This window comes from Pleurodeles waltl, chromosome 9 (assembly GCF_031143425.1).
Source record: "Pleurodeles waltl isolate 20211129_DDA chromosome 9, aPleWal1.hap1.20221129, whole genome shotgun sequence".
NCBI lineage: Eukaryota > Metazoa > Chordata > Amphibia > Caudata > Salamandridae > Pleurodeles > Pleurodeles waltl.
In genome coordinates, this window is record NC_090448.1 from 38,955,421 (window position 1) to 38,967,559 (window position 12,139).

Genomic DNA, 12,139 nt, shown 5'->3' on the forward strand with positions numbered 1-12,139 from the left:
CCTTTCAGTTCATGGTAATCAATCTTTTCAACATTATAAGTGCTAAATCTGCAAATCTGTGGATGTATATATGTTGTTTGTTTCTGGTTCTAACACCCAATAGACAAGATCTTGGTTCTGGAAAAAACGTATATTCTGTAATATCGGATATATCTGCCACCACCTCACGCCAGGCCTCCCCTAGGGGTCCGCACTCCCATACCATATGATAAAAGCAGGCCGTCAGGGAGCCACAACGGGGGCATAATGGATTAGACGTAGGGAACATGCGCTTTAAGCGGGACGGTGAGAGGTACGTCTGATGTATGAAATTGAATTGGGTGTAGCAAAATCTGGGGTTCCGCGACACCCGCCGGTCCTGACCAAGAGCAAGGGGCCACTCCTCAGGAGATAATGGGATTGGGAGAACGGCGTTCCACCGCCCTCTTGCGTTTTCCAGCCCATTTTCGGGAACCCTATTCAAGGCTTTGTACAGGTTTGTGATCACTTTGGTGTGACCGTCATACAATAGCATGTGGTGTAGTGTGGGGGAGACATCCGGTTCTCGGTCACCCATCGTCCACGTTTTCTTTATTGAGTGGCATATGGAGTAGTATGATAGAAATTGACCTGAACTCACCGACGTAAGGTCCTTTATGGCCTCAAATGTCATTAGAGCGCCGTCTTCAAAGCAATCACCCACAGTTAGAATTCCTGCCTCTGCCCATGCGGCCACGGACTACGCTCTGTTCAAATGAACGCTACCCGGCATCTGCCCCAAAGGGATGAGGGGCGAATATGGGGGCCCCATGCATCCCTTGAGAATATAACGTCTCCAGCAGGCATGAGCAGCTGTCATTAAGGGATTGCCAGTGATGCCTTCAACTGGACTCTTCATTAGTCATGTGTACACCGGTACTCCATGTAGCTGTGCGTTTACCCACAAAGCCTCCGCCGATTCGGGCCTGTGTATCCAATTCAAGACCCATTGCAATTGTGCAGCGGCAAAATAATGTTCAAGATTGGGGGCCCCCAATCCTCCCACACTTAATGGGCGTTGGAGGGTGGCCAATGTGACACGTGCCCTGCCATTCCCCCATAAAAGTACCAGAAGCATTTTATTCAGCTCACGAAAGAAACCCTTGGGCGCTACTGTAGGCAATGCTGCAAAGTAGTAAAGAAATCGAGGGAGCACTAGCATATTCAACACCGCCACCCTGCCCAGCGGTGACAGGGAGAGCGAGCACCAAAAACGCAGAGACCGCTTCATGGAACTCAATGTTCGACCCAGATTGCCATCCCTCAGGTCCTCGGATTTATGATATATGTGGACTCCCAGGTATTTGAATGTGTCTAAGCACCACTTCAGACGTCCCACAGGAATATTCTCCCTCACACCCACGGGCAGAACAGTCAGAGGAAACAAGCAAGATTTATCCCAGTTGACCCTCAGCCCCGACATCTCACAATAAGTATCTAGCAGGGACATCACAGAAGGCATTGTCTCGCCCCCCCCCTTATCCAAATAGATCAGTGCTTCGTCCGCATAGAGCGAGACGATATGATATGTTCCCATTCTGCATACCTCCCATTGCCACTCCAGCGCGCGTAACCTATCGCCAGCGGCTCCATCGCTATGGCGAATAACAAGGGCGACAGGGGGCAGCCCTGTCTGGTTCCCCTACTGATGGGGAAGCTATCCGATATGACGCCTCCCGTTTTCACTCTGCTCATGGGTTCAGCATATAAGGTCTGTACCCAGCGTATAAAACCTGGGCCAAACCCCATATCCCGCATAGTAACAAACAGAAAATCCCAGCCCAGAGTGTCGAATGCCTTCTCGATGTCTAGTGACATCGCCACATTATCATGTGCCTCAGACGGAGTATCACCGATAATACTAAGCAGTCTGCGTAGATTCAGAAACGTGTTACGTTTAGGGATAAAGCCATTCTGGTCTTCGTGGATTAGGGTGTGTACTATGGGGTCTGTTTTCCAACACTTTACCCAGAATTTTGCAGTCCAGATTAAGTAAAGAGAGCGTCCTATACGACCTCACGTCCGTGGGGTCCCGGCCTTGCTTAGGAAGGACCACTATCAGCGCCTCCCTCTGCGATGGTGGAAGCAATCTACGAGTCCACGCTTCTTCAAACACTGCTAGCAAATGGCTTTTCAAGCGCTGTGCGTAAGTAATATAGTACTCTATTGGTAAGCCGTCCATTCCCGGTGCCTTATTTTGGGATATTTGAACCATGGCTACCTCCAATTCCACCTCTTTAAGGGGTGTCTCCAAAGCTAACCTATCTGGTGTTGACAACCGAGCCACAGATGCTCCCCCGAGGAAGGTCCTAAGTTGCTGAGGGTCACATGTTGTTTGCCCACCGTACAATCTTGTATAGTATTCTTTAAACACTTTATTAATCGCTTCTTGCGTGGTAGCCAAGGTTCCATCGCTTGAGCATATGGCTCCTATAGGAGTCTGCTGACGGTCCTCCCTAAGAAGCCATGCAAGTAATCTCCCAGATCTATCCCCCTCCGTTTGTAATCGCATAAGATGGTAATTATAATCATGCCGTCTGAGACGTTGGTCCGCCTCCTCATATATCACCCGCTGAGCCCGAAGTGTTGCAAATGGTGTCTTGTCTTGAGCTACAGCCCCCTCCAATATTCTCAATTCTCCCTCCAGCCTAACGACCTCAGCGTGAAGCGTACAACGCACTCCCCAAGAAGCCAATAGGCAGTGACCCCTCATGACAACTTTGTGCGCATCCCATTCCATCGATCTCGATCCCGTAGAGCCCTTGTTCAATTCCCAGTATTGCTTTATTAATGTATTCAATTTGTCCTTAAAGAGTTGATCTAGTAATGCCTCCCCCTGTAATCGCCAGGCAGGGACCTCAGGACGCCCTCTTCCGCACCGCAATGACACCATCAACAGGGAATGGTCGGAAAGTGTCTTGGCTAAATAGCCAGAGTCTTTAACTAGAGAACATATAGCTGGGGTGTCTATTCTAGTACATACCTTGTGTGGTGCAGAGTAAAACGAATATTCCCTATGTGTTGGGTGACCGACGCGCCATATATCATGTAATCCCATGTCTCCTGCCTAGGTCGCCAGTGAGCTAAAGCTGCACCTTTGCGCTGCCCCCGGTGGGGGTGATGTTGAACGATCCAGCAGTATGTCTGGAATGCCATTGAAATCCCCACCCCAGACAGCAGGCGTAATAGGGTCCATCAGCAGGGCCGGGGTCATTCTATGGAGGAAGTCATACAGCTCGCTGTTAGGGGCATAAATCCCTATTATCGTGAATTGTTTGCCATCAAGCTGCCCATCTGACACTACATATCTGCCCCCCTTGTCTATCTTGTGTGCGTGTTGAACATATGGCACCCCTGGTGCTATCCACACTAGTACACCTCTCGCATAGGCCGACAATGACGTCACTAAAATCTGTCCCTGCCAACGCTGCCTTAGTGCCTGTAGATCAGCTGCCAGTAAGTGTGTTTCCTGTAAAATAGCAAAATGTATTCTCTGACGCTTAAGATAGGCATGTATACGTTGTCTCTTACCCTGCCTGGCCATACCTCGCACATTCCATGTAATTATGTTATACTCATGCATGATGCGAAGTACTTCGTGAACCCTATCATAATGTATAATATTTTTACATTTGATATACTACGGGTCTCAGCCCCTTTTAGAATTGTGTATCTACATTTCTGAAAATAGCAACTAACCAGCAGCTGTGAGAATATGCATCTCGATCCAGTTAAACAAACTAAACATAGGGGGTCATTCTGACCCTGGCGGTAATTACCGCCATGGCGGAGGTTGGCGGTAGCACCGCCAACAGGCTGGCGGTGCTCCGCCGGGCATTCTGACCGCGGCGGTACAGCCGCGGCCAGAAGCGGAAAGCCGGCGGTGTACCGCCGACTTTCCGCCGCCCATGGGAATCCGCCATGGCGGCGCAGCTTGTTGCGCCGCCATGGGGATTCTGACAGCCCATACCGCCATCCTGTTCCTGGCGGTTCACCCGCCAGGAACAGGATGGCGGTATGGGGTGTTGTGGGGCCCCTGGGGGCCCCTGTAGTGCCCATGCCAATATGGGCACTGCAGGGGCCCCCGTAAGAGGGCCCCACAAAGAATTTCAGTGTCTGCTTTGCAGACACTGAAATTCGCGACGGGTGCAACTGCACCCGTCGCACCTTCCCACTCCGCCGGCTCCATTCTGAGCCGGCTTCCTCGTGGGAAGGATGTTTCCCGCTGGGCTGGCGGGCGGACTTTCGGCGGTCGCCCGCCAGCCCAGTGGGAAAGCCAGAATGACCGCCGCGGTCTTTCGGCGGGAACCGCTTGGCGGGCGGCGACCGCCGTCCGCCGCGGTCAGAATCACCCCCATAGTCCCGCCCACCCGCCCAACTCCCCTTTAAACCCCCAAGAACAGTGGCTGGATTGCAATTCTCTAACCACCATCCATTTCAACAAAAAACACGGCACACTGCTTGTATCAGAAAGCTGTATCCATATGGATACCAACTGGGGGGCTATGGTACCTATTGATTGAAGCCCTTATAAGGGGCCCCCATCCTATAAGCAAAAAAAGAAATACAAATAAACATATCGGCGCTCCCAAGGGTCACAGCCACATCATCATACAGGACCATATCAATATGTTACAGGTAATAAAGGATATCAGGCTGTTGTCTGCGTTCAAAAGCAGCACAGTTCCAAAATGAGTAGGTCCCATGTCCTTAGGGTACCGGACCAGAACCAAGGAAGAGGTCTTGCGGATATCATAGCTCATCCGAAGATCTAGGTGTGACCGCCGGGCCTTTTAGCACTTCCATAATGGTCAAGTCAGAGCCCCCGGATTCCGAGTCCGTGTGTTCACTCAGGGTTGCTTGCAATGGTCCGAAAGAGTTATGTGTGTGTAAAGATGCTTCCTTCAACACCCTTGCCCTCTCAGCAGCCACTTGTGTTCCTGTGGGTTGCGCTTTTGAACGTTTTCTGAGACTCTTGCGTGCCGGCGCTGCTAGCCACTTACCGCCGTCTCCTACTTCTTCTTGTGTCTGGGCTATGCCCTTGGCGTGCATCCATGTCCAGGCATCAGCCGGCGTGGTGAAGACGTGAGTGCGGTCATCTGCAATCACCCTAAGTTTAGCAGGAAACATCAAGGCAAATTTAATGTTTGTTCACGGAGACGTTGTTTAATTTTCATGTAGGAGTAACGTTGGCACTGCACTTCTTGAGTAAAGTCCGGGTAGGCAGTTATAGAAGTCCATGGCACCCAGCGCAATCTCCACCGTTCCCACTCTCTCTGCCAGATTACGATGATCCACTCTGAGCAGATTGAGATCCTGAGATACCGTGTCTATTCTGTTCTCAAGTGATGATTTAGTGTCCATGATCGCCTGCAAGATTTTGTCGAATTGGCCAGAGTGAGATTGTAGCGTAGTTTCTAGGAACTGTAAACTAGGCGCCGTCTGGGATCCCGTGGAAGGAGTCTCGGTGACAGGGCGGTCTTGGGTCCTGGATACCTTAGATTTTCCCGCCATGTTCTCCTCTCGGATCCGCATCACTATATGTGGAATTGTGTATTCCGCACGTTTGTTACATTCTGTGCTGCGGCAGAAATCCACTATCAGCGAGCAGTGCAGAGCCCAGTGAATGGCGGGTTAATTAATTTGGGGGCAGCTGCAATCGCCTCAGGAAGGACAATGTGATCACCAGGAACTGCCACCATGCAAGTCAATAACGAGTATTCGCAGGAGCAAAGAAAGTATGGAGCCAGACAGGCCAGTTGCTATGTTTTGTTGTACTGCTCGGATCATCCAGTACACAACACTGTTAACCGCGGCTGCCCTTCTGCCACTTCCACGTTCGATTATTTTTGCAGCTATTCGTTGGGGTGGTGGGGTTCAGCTTTCAACCATTATACTGGGTGTCCTGTAGATGTAACTCATATACCGTCCAGCTGCATGGTTTTACATCAGCAAGAAAGGGGGAATGGCTTCCTTGTAGGCGATTAAGCCTTGTGTCTATACTCGCTGGTGTCGGCTCGTCCCTCGGATCACCCTCCCACACGAAGCGCTGTGCCTCTAGTTTGTGGAGCAGCGCGGAGCGCTAGGGGCACGAGAGGCCTCCCAGCGAACGCCCGCCCTGATCCCCAGCACTTCTCGGCCATTCACCACGCTCCCCGAAGCACAGCAGGTCCGGTCCCAATGCCGTCCAAGACGCCACTCAGCCATGCCTCCTGGGCACGCGAACACCGAGCTTCAATGTCGGACGATGCCTCTCGCACGTTGGAGGCCCGCAGGATCACGTCCAACGCTACACGCCGCTTCCACTCACACCGACCGCCTCCAGGACTGTTCCACTGGTCGGAGTAACGTGCTGATAACTCCCCGGGAGCGCCGAACAGGATGTTTAATCGGGCCGTAGCGAAGCTTTGTTCTAAGTGACCGCCGCGGCCGCCATGTTGGCCACGCCCCCGTCTTTGTGTTGATTTTGAGACTAAGATGTTTGTGTTAGCACGATCAAGAAGCATCTGGCGTTTTGCATCTGTGTTCCTCAAGCAATTGAGAGGAGAACTGTAAAAAGTGTTGGAGCTTCCAGGTACCCAAGTGCCTCACTAACAGACCACACATCTGGCCCTGGTTCGGTCACACACACTAAGGTGCAGAACTCTGCAGCTAATAAGTGATGGGGGTTTCTTGTAAAGTGCTAACGAGGAGCTTTCCACCCAGTTCAGCGTGCTTTGTGCCGCCGTTTTAACCATAAGCGCATCAGTCAAAGTGCTTTAAAGAACCAATGGGAACTGTGATCCTAAGCACGATAAAGCAAGGGCAGTGAGCGTGGGCGAGGCCAAATGCATGGATAAAAATAACAAAATATTCTTTAACTATTTTGCTCTTTCACCTTTAGGTAACTGCATATACAATAATAGACACCTTAAATAAAAAATATATGCAAGTTAATCTAATCAGTGGAAAATTGACTATTTATGTTAAGAAACCTCTGTTGATTAGTGTGATTACTGCAGATGTCTGTGGGCGTGACCATAGAAAGAGAATTGAAACCTGGTTGATACAGAAGGGAAGAGTGACTTGCATACTTTTAGTGCTACGAGGTCTCAGTGTGTAATAGAAATGTGAATATGCAAGTCATGATTGTAAACTTGCATTACGCACGGTATAAGATAGACTGCCACAAAATGCACAAAAAGATTTATGTGGAAGATAGTGCTTTCAAAATATAGGCCCTCATTACAACCCTGGTGATCGGTGGAGAAGTGGCGGTAATACCGCCAACAGGCCGGCAGTAAAAAAAATGGAAATATGACCATGGGGGTTACCGCCATGGTCAACCACCACTCCTCCTCTCTGACCGCCAGGGCGGTGACGACCGCTGGGCTGGATACTGCGGTCTCCAGCCCGGCGGCCGTCACCAGACCGCCGACAGTATCAGGACCCCACATACCGCCATGGATTTCATGGGGTTTGGAACTGCCACGAAATCCATGGCGATAGGCACTATCAGTGCCAGGGAATTCCTTCCCTGGCACTGATTGGGGTCTCCCCTTTCCCCTTCCCCCTCCCCTAGTCCTCCCCCCACACCCACGACCCCCCTACAACTCCCCAAAGGTGGCAGGACCAACCCACCCCCCTAAAACTCAACACACACACCCCCCCACCCCTCTACCCGCACACTCACACACCAACTACACAGACACGCTGTCATACACGCACACATACGCACAGACATACACACACACATATGCGCACACATTTCCCATACACACAGCACACACCCGCATGGATACACACATTCTCACACCCCCTCTACACACTCACATGCACACCCCCACGCACGAACACAACACACAACGCCCCCCCACCCTCCTCTCCTAACGGACGATCGCCTTACCTGGTCCGGTGATCCTCTGGGAGGGAACGGGATCCATGGGGGCTGCTTCGCTGCCAGCTCCCCGTCACCAGAGCACCGCCACACCGAATCCTGGGTTGTGATTCAGTGGGCAGTGTTCTATTGACGGGGCGCTGGAGGTGGAGCAGCCTCCACTTCACCGCCGACCGCCAGTATGGCTGCTGGCGGCTTTCCGTCCAGAAAAGGGCGGAGGGCTGCCAGCAGCCATAATACGCTGTGCGGAACACTGCCACCACTGGCGGTCTTCAGCATGGCGGTACCTCGGCGGTCTTGCAAAAAGACCGCTGAGGTCGCAATGAGGCCCATAGACCTTATTGATATGCAATCAGACTGTACCTAGAGCAAACATTTTTTAAGTGCCCATTGAAAGTGAACACTCCACAGGTCAGCTAGTAACACCCTCATGATACTGAAGCCTGCATTAAAGCTCATTTGTATGCATATTTTTCCAAATATTCCTCAGGGTCCAAGGAAAAAAGCTTGCACTATTACCTCCTCACCTCGAGGTGTGGCGTTTATAAACGATGGAGGCCAATCATCCTCTATGGGAATGATCTCATAGCCATGCAACAACTGAGATCAGATCATGGCTTTATTTTTTTGCACTGTATCCTTCAATTTGTATTTCTACATCATAAACACTACCTGGAAAGTTTATGGATCCATTTGATGTTTCAACCAACATGTGCTCTTTAGTTGGAGTAACTATCAGATCCTGTTTGAGAGTCTGGCGAACAATTGTTACTTCCGCTGTGTTGTCCAGAAGCACTGCTCCCAAGTTCTGTTCTGGAGAAGGCCCCAGAATTTCTTAGGCATGTTTTGTTTGCTGAGCCAGCTACTTTCTTTTTCTTGAAATGTGGTTTTGAGTTTGAACCTATCTTTTCTTTCTTTATGCGAAGCTCAATATCATGTGCGGGCTCTCTTTCAGTTTCTGCCCAACTTATATATCCTTGCAGCTATACCCAGTCCTCCAGCTGATGCTGGTCCAACTTTTTAATTTTCTTACAGTCCCTCAAAAGTATATACACCCTAGGGAACTCCACCGAGCCCAATCCTGTTATTTTGTTTAGCTTTCTGCTTTTTCCTTGTTCATGGTGCGGCCTTTTCTTTGCTGGAACCCGCAAACTCATTTTTTTGTTTTCAGCTGTGGTTTTGTTGCTCAAGAACCTAATAAATCGCAGACCATGGAGGTGTATACTTCCCAGAGAATTTTAGGGAGCTCCCTTTCACGATTTTGAACAGGAATGGCAGCCAAGTGCTGGGCCACTGCTGCTTCTCAGATCTTATGAAGAACTATTGACAAAGTGGTTTCAAAATTAGGTATTAATGTCCTGCCTAAATCAACCTAAAGGTCTTGCCTATCTGTGCAAACCCAATCTCACAGCTCCCTAACAGTATGAAGATTCCATCTCCCTAAAATGTGTTTGTATTTACCTTGAACACTCTTTTTAGAACTTTCTGAAAAGAATAGGCCTCTTATTAAATATTATCAAAAGTTACACTCAATATACTGCTCCTTACTGGATGTAATGAAAAGCAACACTCAACATGTACCTTCATCTACTTATGTGAAACATTACTGACTATTTGAATTTCATATATGAGCAATTGCTGAAGAAAACATTCAGCAATATGGAACACTGACTGTTTCAATTACATATGTAAATGCTTGGTGAAGTATCAAATTGTACTGAAGTAAATAGTAAACAATTTATTTGTGCTAACAATACTAAATGCAATATGGACTTATAATTGAAAAATGTGGCTCAGATTAATATATGAAATACAGTGGGATACATAGGCAGGAAAAATGTGAAGATTGGATCACTGTGGTGGTCTGTTAGTGCACTGTGCTCAGAACTTTCAGTAGCTGTCATATGTCACTGTTTCACCCATTTCTGGCTTTTGTAGTGAACAGATCAGTATATTCTGGGATTTGTAATTGCTAGTCACTATCACCTAGTTAATGCTTTGCCTCAACATACCACCTCCCCAACAGGCTACTCTTTCTAAATGTCGCCACCTTGGTCTTTCCTCTGTTACTTATGAACTTTTTAATGTCACGGTACTCTTCAAGGACCGCAAGTGGTATCGGCAAACCTGCTGCTGTAGCATCACAGAGGACGTTGTAATCCGCTTACTATAACGTGGGAACCTATTTTAAGCCGTTCTGTGGCAGAAGGAGATAGACACTTACTAATCTTTGATCAAGATTACACAAATGCAGCGAAACAAGCATTGGCAAAGTCAATGGAACTGTCTTTGATTTTCAAATGCAAATAAACACAGGCATTCACAAATTGGTGTAGTGTGTGGGAAGTGTACAGCAGTTTTTAAAATAAAATAAATGTATAAGTTGACTGTCAAACTCTGCTTTTCAAGCTCTGGCCCCACCCCTTTTCCTCTGCCACACCTTGATCCCCAATTTATGGGTTCCCAGAGTAATTTCTTTCCAATTCCAGCACTGTTGCCCATGATTGTAATAAGGTTGTGGGTAATTCACACCTTAAATCAGCTGCAGTCTGCCCTTTTCATTGAACCCGGAAGTGATTAGACGAATGGCCCCATTGAAAGACTTGTGGCTGAAGGGCAGCATGGATGCCTAAAGCCTAAAGGCTCTTAGGAGAAAAAGCACTACTGATTTATGTGAATAAAAGGAGTAACTTCATTTTCATCTAGTCTGAAGATATGAGCTCTCTAGTTGATGGTTTTTTTTTTTTCCCCACAGGCCTCACTATTCGATCTTGGGCCTGATTCCTGAAACTGTGATCTACAGAGACGTAGCTGAACATCCTCAGGTGAAAGCACACATCAGTGTGGTCGATCATAAAAACTTCTCAACATTCATATGTTAAATGGGGAGTTGTCACTGACGCCTGTGGCCCTACTGTGGGAAGGCCATCTTTAGGTGTGGTGGTGATCGTGGCCCTGTCCCGGTAGCCGGGAAGAGGTATGTGCATGTGGTTTTCAGGAGCATCCCTTCAGTATCATCATGTGCATAATGTTAGGCCACTAGACGGAGTTAAAGTAATGTTCCCTGTGATTGTTGTGAGAAAAAGTTAATGTTTGGAACGCTTGGATGGGTATAGTGCCGCATGAAGAGATGCTTGGGATTCTGGGAGAACTGGTAGTTGCGTCATTGGTGGCCATCATCCAAGAGACCCCACCCCTGCTCAGGGTTGCTGAGGGTGTAGAGGTCAAAAGCCCTGCTGGAAGTGCGGTTCTTAAAACTCCACTGGGCCTTTATTCCTCCTGTATCTATATTCTTGAGTAAGACTGGGTCCTCACCTATAAGACTATATCCTGACTACCACAGGAGCCATTGAGTTACCTTTAAGGATAGTCTCTGACTTCCCCATGGCCAAAAGATTCACTTGTAATGGGGGACCCTGAGTAACCCTGTCTGAGAAGAGTCACCTGTAAAACTAGATCCTGCACTTTAGGACTAGATCTCCACTGTAAGACCAGATCTTGGCTACACGAGGAGTGGAAGACTCACCTGTATGTCAACATTGTGGCTACCCCAGGGTTTACGAGACTCACCTGGAAAACCAGACACTGACTACCCCAGGAGCCAAAGGGTCACCTGTAAGACTGAATCTCCGATACTCTAGGGTCAAAAGAGTCACTTGTAAGAGTAGATCCTGACTGCCACTGGATCCAGAGTCACCTATAGGTCCAAACACTGACTACCCTATGATCAAAAGAGTCACTTGTAAGACTAGATCCTGATTGCCACTGGATCCAGAGTCACCTATAGGTTTAAACACTGACTACCTTATGATCAAATGAGTCACCTACCCCAGGGTCACAAACGTCACCAGTAAGGCGAGAGTCACCTGTAAAACTAGAAGTTGATTTCACTATGAGCAGACAAGCCACCCATAAGGCTAGATCCTGATTAACCTAAAGCCAAGAGCCACCAGCAAAACTAGAACTTGACTCCATTATGGTCACAAAAGTCACCTAGAACAATAGATCCTGGCTACCCGGGAGCTGAAGAGCCATTTGGAAGGCCAGACCCTTACTACTCTAGACTCAACATGCTTGCCTGAAATTCTGTTTTGGTAGCCAGGCTAGTCTGAAACATGGTAAACAAGTTAAAATCACAGAAATTTGAGTTGTTATTGTTTAATGAGATAAAAATACCAAGGAAAAGGTTGTTTCCATCATGTCATGGTGGTTCGTTTTACAAGTATCTACTGTTATCAGTTCTTA

The 12,139-nt window shown here is 48.4% G+C and overlaps 1 protein-coding gene across 6 annotated transcripts in view; it reads left to right on the forward strand.

Annotated features, from left to right (window-relative positions):
* The window catches only part of LOC138258904 (solute carrier family 26 member 6-like), a 201,260-nt gene that overhangs the window by 129,510 nt on the left and 59,611 nt on the right, over nucleotides 1-12,139 (forward strand). For all 6 annotated transcript variants that reach the window (XM_069206223.1, XM_069206226.1, XM_069206220.1 and 3 more), the window contains exon 14: nucleotides 10,650-10,719. In XM_069206223.1, the coding sequence (XP_069062324.1) occupies nucleotides 10,650-10,719 (70 nt within the window). The remainder of the gene's footprint in view (nucleotides 1-10,649; nucleotides 10,720-12,139) is intronic.